Here is a 19,342-nt window from a genome sequence, read left to right on the forward strand (position 1 = left end):
CATGTGACATTAAGAAATAGCCTCAATGAAGTGAAAGAAAATACAGAGTATGGAGAACAAACTGGTAGCATGTATGTATAATAAAGCGTGGTGTGATAAGATCCACGGGAGACTACACCAAATTCTGATAGGAGTTCATTAGACTCTGAATTATACTATAGAAGTTATAAGAGAAAGTCAGTTCAGGCTAAGGAGTAGCCTGAGTAAAAGAATAGAGTTACAAAGTGTGGGCGTATATAAGGAGAAGTGTTAGTTTTGTACTGATAGTTGAATATTTCAGGGAGAGTAATGTCAAATGAGACTCAAAACGTTAGATTCTGGAAAGACTAAAGTAGGAGTCTAAGATAAAAAATAAAGTATATCTTTTAGGTCCAGGGATTTAGCTCATTGGTTCCACTGCCTTCCTCGCAAGTGCAAGGTCCTGAGTTAAATCCCTGGTACCAAGAAAATAAAATTTATTTTACTGTTGGTGAGAAGCAACTGAAAAAAATCTCAGAAGTTATTTTAGTCTTTTAGCCTTATGAGAAAGAGTTTTATATATTGTAGCTAAAGAATGTTGTTATCATAATTTTAAGCAAAAAAGCTAAGGACGCTGTAGGAAGATTATATACATAATGACACTCCATTCATGTTGGTTATCATGGTTCTCATTGTTTTAATCAGTTTTTCAGCTATCCCTGCTTCAACACTGTGTATAGCTGGTACTTGGTAGATATATGCTGATTTAATATTTAATTTCTCAAATGGAAAGGACTGCATTGCTTATAGTAACTAATGCTATATTTTTATGTTTAGGTATCCAGAATGCTACCAGGGGGACTTATAGTTCTTGGAGTATTTATTATCACAACTTTAGAACTGGCAAATGACTTTCAAAATGCTTTGCGCAGAGTAAGTTTGATTGATAGATATCAAGAAATTTGTTTTCAGTACTGTGGACTGAACCCAGGTCCTTCACACTGAGGTACATATTTAGCCCTTTTATATTTTATGTTGGGACAGATTTTGCTAAGACACTCAGTTTCCCAGACTGGGCTTCAATTTGTGATTCTCCTGCCTCAACCTCCCAGAGAGCTAGGATTGCAAGCATGGGCCATAATACCCAGTTAACTTTTCTCAATAATATCAGAGTTTAACTCATATATACATACTCACCCTAGACATAATTAATGTTCCAAATTGTATATGTAGGGATACATTGAAACAGCTTTAATTCTCAGAAGCACAAAGTCCCACAGATTTCCCCATGGGAAAAAGTTTTAGTAAAAAGAGTACAGCTTACAACCCTAGATGCTGTAAATTCTTTCAGCTTGTCATTGCTCTTATCAGACATCCCACTCTCATACCTGGTATGTTGTGAAGACAGTAAGAGAAGAAAATGCAGATCCTCTCTTTTCATTAAATTTTTCATTCTTCTATCATCTTTGCCATTTTAAATGAGTTTACCTTTTTCACCTTTGTTCATCATGTTTGGCAATTTAAAATATACTTTAAATTCATGTGTATTTAATATTCATAGCATGGCTTGTGAATCTTTTTGTGATTGGTACTGAATTGAATGGAGTGAACATAGATGACATAGACAGGTCCAGTCAAGTTCTTCTTTTGCTTTGTAAGTTTTGTTTTTAAAAAGTATGTGAGACTTTATAAATACTGTCTCAGAAGTTGTTTATTTAACTTTGTTTCCACTGGCCTACGTTGAGAGACATAAGCATTTAAAACTTGTTAATGTCATCCATAAGGTTTATTGTTAAAAGCTTTATTTATTATAAAATTGCTTCATTTTATAGTATATTGGTGTGTTTTTGGGAGAAACTTCTTTTTTTTTTGTACTGGGGATAGAACTCAGGACCTTGTGCTTGCGAGGCAGGTGGCAGAACCACTGAGCTAAATCCCTGGCCCTGGAAACTTCTTTTGATACTGTCATCAAGAAAGTTGTGCCTCTTTTGTTCAGTTGTTTTCAGTTTAGAACCATGTAAATTGCATAACAAATTTCTGTCCACATATTATTGTTAGAAAGCTGGCAGCTGCATTTTTGACACTTTCACCCCATATCAAGTGTTCATTTGATAATTCTTATTTCTGAAATAAATTTATGTCACTGTTCTGATTTTTTCACTCAAAATTTGTTACTGCTGTATCTTTATATCCTATTTTGTCTCTTGTGACATTTAAATAGAAATTGCTAAATGCTAGCATTCTCCATTTTATATTGAAAATCATTCCTCATTTCTCATTCAAATTAAAGTCCCTATTCTACATGTAAATACTGATTGCTCAAAATTAATTTTTCATGTCAAGTTAATCATGAGGGAAATTGATTTATATCTTTCTATTTAAAACCCAATTTTGAGTAATGAGTGGGTGAAAATGATTAAAATATAGTATTAGTGTGAATCTGCCATTATTGAAACCCATTAATCTGTATAACCAATAAAAGTAAAAATAAAAAACATTTTTATTGGGCAATGGATTTAGCTCAGTGGTTCCACTGCCTGACTCGTAAGCTCAAGGTCATCAGTTCAATCCCTGGAAAATTTTTATCTTAATCCTTCAAGTGGAGTCCAAACTCAGTTAATACATTAGTTCTACTCTTTATTTTTAATATGAGAAAAATTAATGATAGAATCATGGAATTTTAAGCCAGACATGGTGACACACACTATGTAATTCCAACACTGTAATCCCAACACTGGGAAGGCTGAGCCAGGATCACTTCCAGGTCAAGGCCAACCTAAATTACAAAGTGAGACCCTATGTAAAATAAGCCAGAGAGACAAAGCAAAAAATAATAATGGAATTTTAAAGCTGAATGATAGCTTAGGGATGTTATAATTGCCTTTTTCCACATTCATTATTGTTTGTGTGTGTGTGCGTGTGTGTGTGTGTGTATTCAAATAATGTGTATTTTCTGTATTTCAGCTAATATATGCTGTGGAAAAGTCTATGACTAGAAAAAGACTGTGGAATTTCACAGAGGAGGAAGTTTCAGAACGAGTGATACTTCACATTTGCTCTTCTACAAAAAAGTATCTTTTATTTAGGTATTTATATTTTTTAAAGTATAATAAAACAATGTGAAAATCAACTATTCCTACAGAAGATAACTTTTAATTTATTTAGTATTTAATTGGGAAATTTTGTATACAGCCTTTTGGCCCAGTGAACATTCTTGGGCTTGACCCCATCCAAAACAGAACTCTTGTTATAGGTGGTATGTTTGAGGAAAATTACACAAGTGCTTCTATTTTGTTTATTGTGATCAGCAATATTTATAAACAGAAGGAAATAGTTTTCAAGTACCGCAACTGCTATAGACAATTAATGTGTTTATTATATAAAGACATAAATACTTTCTGTACATTTATCTACATATCTTTAAGTTTATAAAGTATTATGCTTCATAAGAACTGTTATGTTTTGATGGTTTATATTTTGTTGATTATCAAGAGTCATATTTTGGTTATTTCTGTCCTTAATTAGTAAAGGATATCTTGTCGAACTTATGATGTCGATGATCCAAAGGTAAGAAAAATTACTCTTTAAATATTTTTCTGTGTTGGGACTACTTTTAAATTAAAATTCACATTTTTTATTTAGTTTTCATTATTTTCAATTCTATTACTTCCTATTGATGTCAGTGGCCACCTATATTATTTTGAAATAGGTTAATTTTATTATAGGGAAGGAAAAGTTTCTTTTAAATTATTAATATATTGGGTGGGGGGGCATTTAGCTCAGTGGTTCCACTGCCTGCCCTCGCAATCACAAGGTCCTGAGTTCGATCCCCAGTACCAAAAATAAATAAGTCAATAAATATACTTTTAAGCTTCTCCTACTTTGCTTATATATGCACTTTTGAATTTGAAAAGCTGAGAGTAAAAAATGACTGGAAACTTTTGGCAGCTGTAGTGCCTAGTAAACAAGCTGCCTATGTTCAACAGAACTTAGGCCAGCATTTTGTTAAGGTGTTTAAAAGCAGTGTTAAGAAGTATAAGTTTGCAATGTTTTAGCAAGGATGGGACAGAAAGGAGAATGTTTTGCACCTAGTAATCAGTAATTATTTGCTGCACATCTGGATCATCAGAATTGACACTACTGAAGGTACTGGTAAAAGGCAGAAGATCCAGAACACTTTGGAATTCTAAACATAGAATACTGATTTTTTTCTTCCTATCCTTTAAGGGATATGGCAGGTTGTCTACAATATATTATTAAAGATTACAACTTAATGCATGTTTTATTTCTTATTTAGTTCTAGTATTTTTCCCTTTGATCAATGAATTTTGCCAAGTATACTGCATATAAACTTGTTTGAGTTATTAGGTTATACACTTTATGATGTTTTATTGATGCATGTATTTTATCTTAACTATAGTATACTTTGTTTTTCTACCTTCTCCCTTGCTGAAGAGCTCAGCAAGACCAGCAGACTGGAAGTATCAAAATAGACTATCTACCTCATGGCTTTCTCTTGAGTGTACTATTCATATTGATATTCACATACCACTTTCTGCAACTTCTATCAGCTGTACTCTGGAGAAAAATACAAAGGTATCAGGGCAAAATGAAGTTTCTTTAGTATTTGCTGAGTGGACATTCTGCTATTATTCTGGTTGTGTCATTTTATAATCCTCAATATTCAAGCCGTATTAGAAATTTTTTAGACATGGACCAGTGTTGGAACATAATAAGCACTTAATAAATATTTATTAACTAGCATATGTAAAATGTAATATCAGTAGTTATACTGTTTAGTTTTGTAGCTTTCTTTTTGTCCTTATTAGTTTTGTCCTCTTTTTCCAGTCCTTTCTTGTATTTTGATGTCATCCTTTTGTTTTGTCTAATTTTTCTTTTTTCACATTGAAGAAGGCAAATAGAATTTGTTTATTTTTTCCTCATGAATAATTTATTATTTGAAGCTCTTTTTATTTTTTAAATAATAAAGGGCATTGTTGAATTTTATTTTACTGTGTTCATGTAGTTGGTAAGACTGGAATCTGTGATATAAATGTTAGTTTAGGATAAAGATCCAAAAAATCTATTATTAAAATAAAGTAAAGTACCACAAATTAGTCTTCTTATTTACTTTGTGAGACGATTTAAGTACTGCATTACTGATTATTAAGGGTTTTCAATTTTTCATTATATTAGGTGGAAAAAAAGTAGAGTCTAGAGAGTTTACTTGAGATGGGGTATCTGAAAGGTTTCCATTTCTTTTAAGAATGGACTCACACGCTGGGCCAAGCAAATTGAAAATGGTGTTTATTTTATTAATGGACAAGTTAAAGATGAAGATTGTGACCTATTAGAAGGACAGGTAAGTTATGAGAAAATAATATTACTTATGAAATAATTTTTTCTTAAGGAAAAAGAAAAAAGTAATGTATCTTTAATTCTTACCTTCAGGAAAACAGCTTTCATGTATTCATTTCTGAGATCTTTGAAACTAAAGGACAAATATTTTTCTCACAAAATGATAGGAGATTATATTTCTAATGTAGTTGGGTTACTGAAACCTTCAATTGGGAGTGTCATCTAAGTTCTGTCTAATCTCCAAATTGTAAACTACATACTTAAAACTAAAAGACCCATGTTGTTCTAATATAGTAGTAGTGCTTCTAAAATAGTTTTAACTTGAATGAAGAGGAACTTCAACAATTATCAAAGTTTAGGTAAAAAGCCAAAAATAGATGTTTTAGACCTTGCACACCATACAGCTATGTATTTCTGCTGTCATGAGGTGAAAGTAGCCATTCATGTTCATGTACGTGCATGATTATGGTTATGTCCCAGTAAAACTTTATTTCAAAGACAGGTGGTATGTGTGTCTGGCTCAGGCAATGGTTTAGCAGCCCTTGTTCTAGAGGAATTAAACATAGGAATTTTTTAAGGTACATATTGGTTGATAAAGAATACATAAAATAGCATTTCTATTTAAAAAGCTGAGTTACAATAAGTAAGAACTGTTTTTCCTTTCATTTACTTAGTATTTGTGAGATAGTTCATAAATTGTCTTTCATGTTCCTGTTGTAGTTTCAACAGTGGCTTTTTAACTTTTGTGTGTGTGTTTGTGTGTTTTTTTTTAGAAAAAATCTAGAGGAAATACTGAATCATCTAGTCATTCTTTTGATGTCCGCGTGCTAACACAGTTGGTAAATATTTTTAGAAATAACATTTGGAGTACATTGCTTCTTAGAATAACAAGAATGAAATTATTTTTATTTATGTTTATAATTAGACACAAAATTTTAGAGGTGTAAGAGGTTGTATAAAATCTAGTTACAATAAAGCTACTCTCAAGAATTGTTTTAATAAAACTTATTTTAAAAGTTTTTCACCTGAAGCTGTCAAGTAGATATCTGTTTAAATATAAAATACATACATGGATACACATACCTTTGTGTACATGCATTTATTTAAATACTTTGAGTTGCAGGTTTTATAAGTTAAGCCATAATTCTTAGCAGTTTAAAAGTAAAACATACAGGGCTGGGGATTTAGGTCAGTGGTTCTACCTCCTGCCTTGCAAGTGTGAGGACCGCAGTACCAAAAGGAAAAAAAAAAAGGAAAACATACATGCACAGATGTGCCAGGAGTTACCAATCATTAATTTAAAGTAGATGTATGCCACCTCTGATTTGATAAAAATCACAAAATATGAATTATCAAGTTTCATATTTCTGTATGGTTACTTTAACTTATGCAAATCTTTGGAAATTTGAAGCAGAAAAAAAGCATTAAAAGTAACTATTCCTAAAAGTTATAGATAAGGGTGTAACCATGTTTTCAGGAAACTTTTCATTTCAGTATTATACTTGACTTTGAAACAGAAAAATACTACCAGTGCTTACGTTTTTTAACTGAATAAAATAGAATGAAAGACAATTTGTTCCACTCACGAGTATATTTTAATTTTTTATCTCATTGTTTAGCTATGAGCATTATTAACCTGTCATTGAATTTTACCCTCTCAGGTCTCAGTGTTTTTACCAGTACCTTAAAAGTATTTTTAATGTCATTTTCTATCTTTGTTTTGATTGTAGTGGTGTTGCATGCTCTTTACTAGTTACATTGATTTTGTGGTTTATTAAGGAGTTTGCTTAAAATTATTTTAGCGATTAAAAACTGCATTTAGGAGAACATAGGAATATAGACAAAAGAGTGGAAGAAGATATTATAAAGGATACTTGTAATATGTAATATATTTTATTATTCCACTAGTCACTCAATTAGAATTTTTGAAGGCCACAGTATATATTGTAAAAAAAAAAAGTACATTTTTTTGTGTGTGATACCGGGATCAAACTCAGGTCCTTGTGATTGTGAGGCAGCCCTCCGAACCGCGGAGCTAAATCCCAGGCCCTAAGAAGTACTTTCTTTACAGTGAAAAATCTTTTGAATTCCTTATATCATTCCACTCTAAATAGCTTTATAATGGTAAGATTTTTTTTTACCTGGATTAGCACATGTAACTCTTAAAATGGGTCTTTTTGACCATCCTTTCTCAAAATGATCATCCCTGAAAACCCTTTCATTATTCTTTATAGTGTGGAATACTTTTCCATATTGTTACTTTATCCTGTGTATAACATTGGGTTAACCTTTCTGAATCACAGTTTGCATTCATTCACTTATATTAACTTTTTTCAGAAAGTATTTGTATATAGGTCAAACACTGATTTTGTTATTGTCCTTGCTCAGATTCCATAATTTCTATATATTGACTTGTTAGGAAAGTCTAATTCAAGATTCTTCATAGCTTCAGCATAGCTCTTAGCATTCTGGATGTTTGCTTGATGTGCTTTTAAAATTCTGTATATTTCTTGAACCATGTATTTTGCTGGTACCAACTTTTCCTGTTTGCCCAGTCAAAACGCTGTTTGTACGTTGAGATCTGTACCATTGTACCACTACTTCTGTTAGGTTTCGGTTGATCACCATAGCCAGTTGATCTTTTTTTCCAAAATACCTTATCAGTATCAGAGAGTTCTTTGCTTATGAACAAATTAGCTTCCCCAAAGCTGTTGATAAGCCATTTTGTTTGTACATCCATGTAACCAAGAGGAAATTACATTTGTAGAATGCAGTTATATTTTCACTCAAAAAGAAGGTCAGTCTTTACATACTTAAAATTCTTTTCCTTGAAATGTATATGTGTGCAATCTTTTATATGTAATCCAGTATATTTTGAAAAGCAATGCCCTGATACATATATTATATATATATTATAAATATGTGGTAAAAGATATATTTTAAGTTGTTGACTGAATATTTAAAATAAGCCATTTTTCAGATAGAGTAGTTTCATCCACAGTCAAGATATGTGAAGTGGGTAAGGGAGTCCATTATTCTCCACCCTCACCTTATTCATATCAATGAACTCTACAAATGTTCTGTGAAGCTACTTCCAAATATGGTGTTAACATTGTCATACTGCTGTTTCATTTGGTGATAAACATTGTTTAAATGGACATGAAACTTTTGAATTGTTTGGTCTGTGATAAATTTTTTTACTAACAAGACCATGATTGAATTTAAGTTCTTAAACAGATCTAGCCTTTGTCTGAATTACGTTAGGCATTAACTACTCATTGCCCTCATACTCAATTCCTTCCATTGTTTTATATTTTTTCGTCTTCATTTCTTCTTGATTACATAGGCTTATATGCTTATAGCACTGTCACAAATTGTATAATTTGCTTTTTGTTCTTCAGAATGGACACTATTGTTGAAAGGGTATGTAGAATGTGAATTACCTTCTTTTCATGTCTAGTTTTAAAATTTTGTTTTGTTTTTATCACAATTTTTGTTTCCATTGTGATGATAGGCCTTTACTACTACCTCCCATGTGCACATGCTCTCTTTTTTGGCACTTATTAACATGAATAGGTTAAAAATGTCTGTGAAACACCTAAAAACCAAGCAGGAATGATTACCCCTTAAACTAAAAAGATGGGATTGTGAAATGAAAATGTTAACTATTTCATTCATTTGAAACCAGTAATATCCTTTTCTGGTGACAGTCATAGTTGACATAATGTTTTCACATAAATAGAACAGTGTTTTTAGCATATGGAAGTAACAGGTTTAAAGTGATAAATAAATGTGGTCCTGTGCATTGCTTATAATTTTACCATATTTATCACATCCTACTTTGTATTTTTACTTTTGTCCAGTTCTTGTATTTCATACCCTGTGTCTCCTACTATATCATGTCTGTATGTCTTTTTATCCTCACAATATTAATCTATTCTGCAATTAATGTTTTTAGTTAATATATTAAATGAATATTGGTGTTTTAAATGCTTATGTTGGTGAAAAAACATTTCAGTATAATTGGATTTGATTTTAGTAGATATTCAAAATGGTAAGAAAAAGTGTAACCTATGAAGAGAAATATTTAATATTTATTGATAGTATTTTCAAATGCTTAATTCAGTCAGAAATTCCTCTTTCCATAAAATGGCTTAAGTAGTGTTTCCTAATATTATTGACAGTAGGAACTGAAACAGATTTTATCTTTCAGCTACTGAATTCAAACCACAGATCCACAGCCACAGCCCAGGTCTGCAGCGGTTCTGTAAACCTTAAGGGTGATGTGAAATGCAGAGCTTACATTCATAGCAATAAACCCAAAGTTAAAGATGCTGTGCAGGTACAGAAAGGAATTACTGGCATATGAAAATGGAACTAAGTTAATATAACTATTCAAACATCCTAAAATTGTCATTCTGAACCTCAGATTTTACAATTTTAATTTGATTTTAATTGATGGCCCAATCTGTTGGGCAGTCCATCTATACTGTGTAATTTGATCCAAGATTTTCATTATTATATTATGCCTTTTAAAAGTTGTTTTTATATTGGTTTAGTAAATAACCATATGACACTTTAGTACATCTGAAGTCATTTTTTTCTTTTTTTAGTTTTATCTCAGTAGCGTTGTACCTCCCTGGCAAGTGCAAGGTTCTGAGTTCAGTTCCTAGTACTTGGGGGAAAAAATAATTCATTTCTTTTGAAGGAAATTGAATTTTTAAAACAGGAGAATATGTATAAATAAAATTATTAGGTACTGTTCTATAACAGGAGTTTTTAAAAAGTGACCATTTATGTTTATATTATAATTATACATTTCTTAATTTGAAATGTTGGCAAGATTTATTTAAGTGCAAAATTTCATCCATGTATTTGGTTTTAATTTACCATTCAAATGAGATCTAGGCATATTTGTCATTAAACTATAAATGTGCTAATAGGCATGCTAACTAAAATGGAAATAGCAAATGGAATGATATATCAATTTTTAGTGGACATGATTATATTAGGAAGCAAATTATGTGTTTTTGGGGTGGTAATTAATACAAATCTAAAGTATTTATTTCTTTTGTTTTTGCTTGTGTCATCCCTTCCCCACAGGCAGTGAAGAGAGATATATTGAACACAGTTGCCGATCGCTGTGAAATACTATTTGAGGATCTACTTTTGAATGAAAGTCCAGAAAAAAAAGTTATGAGTATAAAATAAGTACTTTTTGGAGGGCATATGTTCCATTTGATATAGTAAGATGTCAAGTTGTAATAGATATGCCATCTTTTACTGCATTTTTTATACCAATTGTCTTATTACTGAAAGACCTTTTTGGTTACTATCCATTCGCCAGTTTTTTGGAACACTTTATAATAGTAAAACTGACATTGTTTAACAAATTTATGAAAGATTTTTGAGAAACTAATTCTGAGTAACCTTCCCCTGCCAGAATCTGTAAATATTTGATAGTTTTAAAGTTCATACTTTTTATTACCTGTTTTTTTAAAGTAGTTGTAATCAAAGTATCAACTTATTATGGTTGAGTATTATAGAATAGATTCTTTAATAATAGTACTTATGAACTGTGTAAGTTATATGTATTTCTTAGCTACATAGCCTTTTTTCATTTGTAGTATGTTTGGTTGTTCAGATAGCTAGATTAAGCTTTTATCCATCCCATAATTAACAAAAAATCTTGAAATTTTATTTACTATATATACAGATTTGAATCTTAACACAGTTGGTTTGAAATTTTTGAGGGGAAGGAAATGTTTAACCTCTTCTCTTAACTTAACCCTGGCAGCCTTTACTCAATGACATTTTGTTTTTGCTGTTTGATTTTGATTATGTGGTAACTCTTGTGGTAGTAATCATTACTTCTTTTTCTTGAGAAACACATTCTGTGTTATAGCTGATTTGTCAGTTTTATGATTTTCTTGGGCATGGGGATGTACTCACCATTATTGCCAGAAATTTACGTTATTAGACACATCAGTATACTCTGTTTCTTTTAAAAATGCTTTATATAGGCATTACTACATGGCTGCCTTGGTATTGTTTTATATTGAATTATTTTGAAATTTTTGATGATGTCAGTTAATAAAATCAATAGCTTCTAATAGCAGTGGTACTATTTATACATTCAACTTAATATATTTAGAAATAAATATAATCTAATCTTAGATTTTTAAAAAGTTAAAGTTTTTACTGAGTAATTGAGTGGTCTTGGGACCTCTGAAGAAAATGAAATGTATGATTTTATAGAAAGATGAAATACTTTGAAATTATTGTGTTCTTTATTAGTCAGCTTTTTGTCACTATAAAAAAAATACTATAGGTAGGCTACTTAAAGTAAAGAGATTTATTTACTCACAGTTTTGGAGGGTGAGAGGCATTATATCTGCATTAGCTTAGTCCTGGGTGTCATCAACTCTGTCTGTTGTTCTCTGCTGCCTGATATAATGGCAGCTGGTAGGTGGGGCTATAGCTCAATGATTGAATGCGAACTTACCATGTGTGAGGCTGTGGGTCTGATCCCCTATATGGTAATAATAATGACAGAAATGAGATCCTGGTGAAGTCAGCCTCAGGATTTTACGTAGCTTATCTTTCTTATATGGTAAGATCTGCCAGATATAATATGATAAAATGTAGACATTTAACCAGAGTTGGAATATTTTTGCATGTCGGCAAAAGGCTTATTAACTACATCTCTAATCTTTAAATCTTTGAGTTTGAGCTGTTTGTTTGAAAGAACTTAATATTTTAATGATGATAACACAATTCCAATCAATCCTTTTACTTATTGTGGTCGTCTTTTCTTATTCTCCTTAAGATATATTCCAGACCTTCATTATTTTCTGTAAGTCTTCATTCAGTCATGCACAACTGACTTGGGGTGAAAATTGAGATTGTTTATTATGAGATACCTTCCTTATTTCATTCTTACACCCTCACTCATTTATATATTTGTTATCCCAGAACATGTTTTATGCTATCTACCTTGTACCCATGATTCTGCCCTCTGGATGGAACTGCTCATCCTTTTATGCAAATGTCTGCTTCTCCTTTAAGAATCAGCACTTATTCTATAGAAGTTTCCATAATACTGTGATATAAGCTAGGATCCTGTTTTTAACCAGCTGAAATCCAGTTCTTAAAAAATTGGCTTAAATTGAAAAATTTTTTTTCCTGTTTTGTACTAATTCATATAATGGTGAATTATATACTTTGGGGAAGAATCCTAAAGATTTCTTCTTTGGAATACTATGTGAGATGTTTTTAAACTCAGACCAACTGAAAACCTTGATATTATTGAGATACTGAATTGTTAATGTAACGTTTTAATTTTAAAGTTATAAGTGTTTTATGTTTTTAATGAGTAGTTTAAATTTATTCCAAGTGATTCTTTAATGTTTGATTTTATAGCATGATTTTTTTTTTGACAGGCTGTCTTAGAATCAATATAGTTTAAAGTGGTTTTAAAATGTTGTGTGCCAAGAATACATGCACGTTATAGCCATCTTAGATTCTTTAATCTATTTTTAAGTGTCTGTCTTAAAATAAAATAATATAATCCCAGTTTCAATGTGTAGCCAATTTACATGCTGTAATACAGATTGCAGTAATGTTATTACACAGCTAGGAGGCAATCAGGTCAAAGACTAAAATTATTCTCCCAATTCTCATGCAAACAAGGTAATACACAAATTTGAAAGGAAAACAGTTTAAGTCATGGCATGTCCCATGACATTTAAGACCTTATTCATCATCTTCTGTTTTTAATTATATAAAGCTACCACTAGTTTATTGATAAAGGAAACATGGATTACTATTAAAGTGAGCACAGATTTTCTAGTTGATATTTATATTAGCTTTTTAATCATATCTGTTGCTGACAGAGGTCATTCTTTACCCCACATCTCAATTTTTGTAACAATTCACTAGAATCATAAATGTACCCAGTGATTTTATGTCAGAATCTGGGGAAATTCTAGTTTGTAAGTATTCAAAGAAAAGTGAAACGTAGTTTACATAGTTTTTTCTAAAAATTATGGCTGTTTACAAAGAGACATTACAAGTAAATGAGACAGAAGGATCCAAAAGGAGTATGGAAAGAAAAGCAAGATATAATTAGTAGTGAGGTTGATATACAAAATGTTTGTTAATGTCCTGAACATGCTTGATATTGGAAGGGGTTATATAGCTAGTAACACTGAAGTCAATAGTAACACTGGTGCAAAAATGTATGTTGTCATGTCCTATATACTTAACATAGGTAGGCCCCTTGTTTGGCTCAAATGTGCATAAATATAAAGGGGAAAGTCAGCTATAAAATTTACAGTGCTTATAAGGTTAAAGTAAACAATTTGTAGACCATAGATGAAATTCTCTCTTAAGTGGTCCATCATAAGACAGAGTGTATATAATCAAGAATATGTAGTCAAGATTTTTACATTGAAGGGAATAAGTTTTGAGTTTCATAAGAGTATCTGTATCCCTTTCAGAGGTCCAGAGTTGAATGAAATAAGAGCAATTTTTTTTCCCTATTAGATAATGAAAAAGCATTGCTATTTCAAGCTTTATTTCTTTTTTATTTTGGTACCAGGGATTGAGCTCGACACCTTGTACTTGCAGGGCAGGTGGCAGAACCACTGAACTAAATCCCTGGCCCTCAAGCTTTATTTCTGTTAGATGTTTATTAAAATGTATGTTTTCTGTTAGATGTCTATTAAAATGTATGTTTACTGATACCATAATAATGGTATAATGTTTATTCTCTTTTTAGATTCTGAAAAAGAGTTCCACATCCTCCCTCACCGAGTTTTTGTACCCATTCCTGGATCCACTGTAATGTTATGTGATTATAAATTTGGTGATGAATCCACTGAAGAAATCAGAGAGCATTTTATAGAGATGTTAGATCAGATGATTCAAATGGAATGTTTAGAAGTTGCAGAGGAAATAAACACAGGTAATTAAACTAATTATAGTACAGTTAAAATTACCTCTGAGATGTCTAGTTTAAGTATCATGGCTTGTATTTCCTTAATTCTGCTTGACACTTCAGAATAACTGAAAGAATTAAAAAATGTCACTGATATATATATTTTATATATCGTGTGTGTGTGTTTGGAAATTCTACCAAAATGTTTTAAGATACTTCATGGAAGAGTTTTATACTATAATACTGAGGGGATTCCAGAACAGTAATTTGGAAAGTTTAGGCATAGATATTTATATAACTATGCTCATATGAAATTGTACATTTCTAGATTGTATTACAGACTTTTTAAAAATTGTGTAATGTAGTAAAGACAGTAGTACTGCAATATGGTAACTGATCTTTCTAGGACTCTTCTGTTTTTGACATTCATGATCCTCAGCTGAATGATTTATTGTTCACCTATTATGCATTGATCATTAGCATTCTAAAGATTAAAGATGTGGTTTTGACTCTTAGGTTCAAAGTACAGTGGGTAATACAGAAAAGTGGATTATACAAGACAAGGTGAATAAGTCTACAACAGAGAAATGAACAGAATTTTAGAACATTTAGCAGAGGCATTATCTATAAGGGATTCAGCTCAGAGCAGATGACATTTAAGTTCATTTTGAAGAGTAAATTTAGACAAAAACTTTAGGCTTTTTAGAAACTGAACCCTAGTAGATGTAGACAAGAATATGACTTGTTTAGAATTACATTAGTTTTATTTCATCAGGCATTTGTTAAATTAGAAGGAATGATTTAGTAATTGTGTGTATTTTCAGTGGAGAGCATATTCCCAAATTATGAAGTAGGGTAAAATTACAAATTTTAACAAAAATCTTAAGCACATTATCATAAACTTCCTATTGGTTTAAAATTATATTCACTTACTAATTTATTCATTGACTCAAAGATGTCAGATGCCATAATTTTAACCAAGATAACAGTGATACCTCCTTTGTTGAATGACTCCAAGCTAGAATTTTCCATTACTCAAACAGCAAAGTTCAAAAAATATCTATTCAGTGTTTGTAACTTTACTCAGTGGTCTAACTGAAAATCTGACTTGAAAAAAACCCCTATAGGCAAAAGAGAAAGTTGTGTGTCTTGGCCTACCAACGTCACACATGCTTCAGTTTCAGCGCTGCTTTTGCCCAGACAACATGTAGTGTTTGTGTTAGTGATTAAACATTGCTCTTTGTGTGTGTGTGTGTGTGTGTGCTTTATTTGTGTAAAAGATCATAGCCATGGCTCCAAAGAAGGTTAATGATATCATCAGTAAAGCTAAGAGGAAACCATGAGAACCACCATAGAGTTATAATTAAGAAATTTGTTCACATTCTGGAAAAATGAATTTATGAGTATAATTTGGGGCCTAAGACCAATTATTTTATTTTCCGTTATTTCTTATGGGAAAAATATGTTCAGTTCTTCGACTTTTTGGTGTTTAAAACATGAATTTAGAATGAATTGAGTTCAACAACCCAGGTATCACTATAGTAGTTTAGCTGGAATCCAGGTCTGCCACTTATAGTGGTATTAGCAAGTCCTTCCTTGAACCCCACATTTTATTAGAGTTGAAGTGAGAATTTGGTAAAAATGTTAAGGAACATATTTTCTAAAAAGAAAGATAAGTGAATAGAGATTAATATTAATATTACATAATGAACAACTTAACTTCTAAGTTAATGAAAAACATTAAACTGAAAGTGCAATTTGTAATACACAGATTTTTTAACATTTGAAATTAGGGTTTCAATATAAAATAAACCACAAAAAATACTTTAGATTCAAAATTAAAATCAAGTACACAGCATTAAACTTCAAAGTATTTGGCTTTATTTCTAGGTACAATTTGAAATTATTTCTGTGATTATTACTTAATTATTTCTGTTCTGTGCTATAGTTACCAAATAGTTGCTATGTTTAAAAATACATATTTTGCCAAGTATGTATCTTAAAATAACACACTGTTAAATGACTTCAGGGATGAAGAGCAGTTTGTCAAAATGACTCACTTATGGGATGATTCTGGCTTTAAAACGTCTTCTGTGTGTTAATCATCTCTTAGTAGACATTTACTTAATAACTCAGATATACTTTGTCCATAATATTATATAAAAAACATTAAAGATGTGCCTTTAAAATCCAGTGAAATTTATCTTGGCAATTCTACTTCAGGGTTGAAGAGCTAAAGTTAATTTTTGTTGTTTAGTTAAAGAGTAAATCACTATCTTCAGTCGAAAATATGATACTGGGGTAGGGAGAACAACTAGGTATGAAGTTCAGATCTTAACATTTCATTGTAAGCTTCCAAATAGTGCTGGGTACCCATTAGCAGTTGGAGTAAAATCTGAACATATGTATAATTTTGCATGTATAATAGTTCTTTCATCCCTCTTTCAAAGTTACTTCAATCTGATTTGTTTTGAAATTGTTTGAAGTTTTTAAATTACTTTGTTTTAAGGAATTGCTTAAAATTGAATTTCCTACAGAACTATGTTACTTGCTTCTAATTTTGAATAAAATATTGAAGAATTGGTGAAATGACATAATTGCTGAAGTTTTAAACTCTCACCAAAGACAATCTGACAAATTGTTATGACAAGGCCTTATTAATCCTTGAAAAATATTCGGCTTTTTTGAAATTATCTCAAATCTTTATAAAATCACATGACTTTATATGATAAACTTATAGCTAGCGGAGTAGAATATTTTTTTCTAAAAGGTTATTTGTGCTCATTAGAGCATAATCTTCAACTCAATATTAAATATAACAATTTATGTGTGTAACAATTTGATATTAAATATGTAAGTCATGATAAGATATTTTTGTGTTTATAGGTTTTCAAGTTAAAAATTTTTTACAGCAATAGATATAACTCGTACTTTATCTCATTTTTATTTGATGTAAATATTTTATTGGCTTCAAAGCTTTAGCAAAGATACTGTCTCATAGAAGAGCAGCTACTTGTTTGTTTAACATGAATAAAGTTGTTATCTATTCAACTTTTAGACCTATATATTGAAGTTGAAAGGTGAAATTGAAAGAATTGTTAAACTATTTATAATCTAGAACTAAGGTGGTATAGCCCTTGAGAAAACTAGAAACCATGAAAATACTAAATATCATACAGATAAATCATAATATAAATTTGCTGTCATTTGTGATTTATGATTTTAGAAAAAAGGAGAAAAGGGCTAGAGATGTTGCTTAGTGGTAGTACGTTTGCAATTTTGACAGGCACATACTAGACCCTAGGTTTGACCCCAGCAACCAAAAAAATTTTTTTCAATCTGTTTTTAAAGAACTCTAGATAAATGCTTAAAGATGGAAAAAGATATGATGGTGTCCCTAATCCTAATGAAGTGATCACCAGTGATTGTTTCTGAAAATCACGGTAAACTTTTCTTCATGGGAAATTAATGAGAAGGTGACTTTTCCCCCCTTGATCCAATTTGGTACCGTAGATACCAAATTTCAGTGACTTTTTGTGTCATCCTGTGGGCCTATAATAGTTTAAGGGGTACAGAGGTGTCTATAAAGATATTTTAAATTAAATAGACTGTTTTACTTAAAGAAGTATTTACTATGTCTCTGGCATACTTACTCTCTTTTTTTCTTCAATAAATAAAGGAATCTGTGAAATAGTTGTTTTCAAATATAGTTATCTAGATTTCTATAGGACAGTACTCTCTGCTTCCACTTCTGGAGTGGTAGATGTGTAAAAGAAAGGAATTGGTCAGGCTCTAGGAATGTTCCATCCCAGCTTTACCCTGAGGAGTACTACTTTCATACATTTTATGGTGATATTCTATCATATTTTATTTTTTATAGGATTCTTTAACACTAGAAAAAAATATTGAAAACCACTGTCCTATGTCATTCTAAGAATGTATCAGTGCACTTATTTAATCAGAGTTGAATTCAGATAGGCCAGTGAATGTAAATTTCTGTTAATGTGATAAATTAGAGAATTTTTTTGAATCCTTGCATAACTTCTGTAATCCTCAATTATGGACTCAACCTCCTAGGCTTTGTTCATTTGCAAAAATTATGTACTTGTCTTGCTTAATATTCAGAGTTTTAAGGTCAAATTTATGACTATTTTGCTTATATATTTCAAATTTCAGATTTGATCAGTAGTCACCAGATGTGTTTTCCCCCTGTGGAACAAATAGTAAACATTTTGTGGTCTATATAAGCTCTCTTTCACATTTCTTGTTTTTATAACGAATTTTTAACTTGAGTGGGAGTCATTCAGTACTGGGTCTGTGGTTTTCTGCTTTAGGTCAGTGAGTATTTTGGGCGGGGATTTAACTCAGTGGTTCTACCACCTCGCAAGTGCAAAGTCCCAAGTTCAGTTCCTGGTACCAAAAAAAAAAAAAAAAAAAAAAGTATTTGTGAATTTGACATATATTCCATGACATTTAATTCACCTTCATTCAGAAATGTATATAAATTTGTTATTTTTATAAAAAAGATTAGTGGGAGAAATATGGTATTGATTGTATATTTTCCTTGTTATGGTCCTTAAAACTCTGCAATGATAATTCTTATTTTACATGGGATTCATTATTATTTCTTGCAGCTTTTATGAGTTCCTCTATGAATAATGAGGCAGCATTGGACAACACAGAAGCTGAACAGCCAGAGCAACCAGTTAAAACTACAATAATATTGAAAATTCAGCAAAACATAGGTATTTTATTTTTTATAATGTTGAAAAGATCATACTTTGGGTTTCAGTTTTCTTATTACTTTAAAATTATTTTCACTTTATTTTTATTTCTTACAAGTGCTAGATTAAGCCAGTATTCATTGAATATTATGGATAGTGCCACGCCCTGGAGATAGAAGAGTTTATAAATAATGAAATGTCACCTGACTGCTCTCAGAGATGAAGTACCCTATTAACTTTTCTCATGTTTTTATAGAAAAATACATAAAATACTGGGAATTGCTTAATATATCGCGGCCAATCTTTTCCAAACTGGTATTCCTAGAATTACTGCTGTCAGAGATTTTGATACATGTTTTAT

The 19,342-nt window shown here is 31.1% G+C and overlaps 1 protein-coding gene across 2 annotated transcripts in view; it reads left to right on the forward strand.

The window, feature by feature from the left end:
• Odr4 (odr-4 GPCR localization factor homolog) overlaps window positions 1-19,342 on the forward strand; it is a 30,492-nt gene that overhangs the window by 6,629 nt on the left and 4,521 nt on the right. For both annotated transcript variants that reach the window (XR_004516657.1, XM_010635427.2), the window contains exons 4-13: window positions 796-891; window positions 2,923-3,029; window positions 3,489-3,525; window positions 4,414-4,554; window positions 5,225-5,320; window positions 6,090-6,155; window positions 9,530-9,658; window positions 10,420-10,510; window positions 14,099-14,284; window positions 18,892-19,002. Coding sequence is in view for 1 of the 2 variants with exons in the window: in XM_010635427.2 (XP_010633729.1) it covers window positions 796-891; window positions 2,923-3,029; window positions 3,489-3,525; window positions 4,414-4,554; window positions 5,225-5,320; window positions 6,090-6,155; window positions 9,530-9,658; window positions 10,420-10,510; window positions 14,099-14,284; window positions 18,892-19,002 (1,060 nt within the window). In the remaining variant the exon portion in view is untranslated. The remainder of the gene's footprint in view (window positions 1-795; window positions 892-2,922; window positions 3,030-3,488; window positions 3,526-4,413; window positions 4,555-5,224; window positions 5,321-6,089; window positions 6,156-9,529; window positions 9,659-10,419; window positions 10,511-14,098; window positions 14,285-18,891; window positions 19,003-19,342) is intronic.

This window comes from Fukomys damarensis, unplaced genomic scaffold, assembly GCF_012274545.1.
Source record: "Fukomys damarensis isolate Sample0158 unplaced genomic scaffold, DMR_v1.0_HiC HiC_scaffold_11, whole genome shotgun sequence".
Taxonomy (NCBI): Eukaryota; Metazoa; Chordata; class Mammalia; order Rodentia; family Bathyergidae; genus Fukomys; species Fukomys damarensis.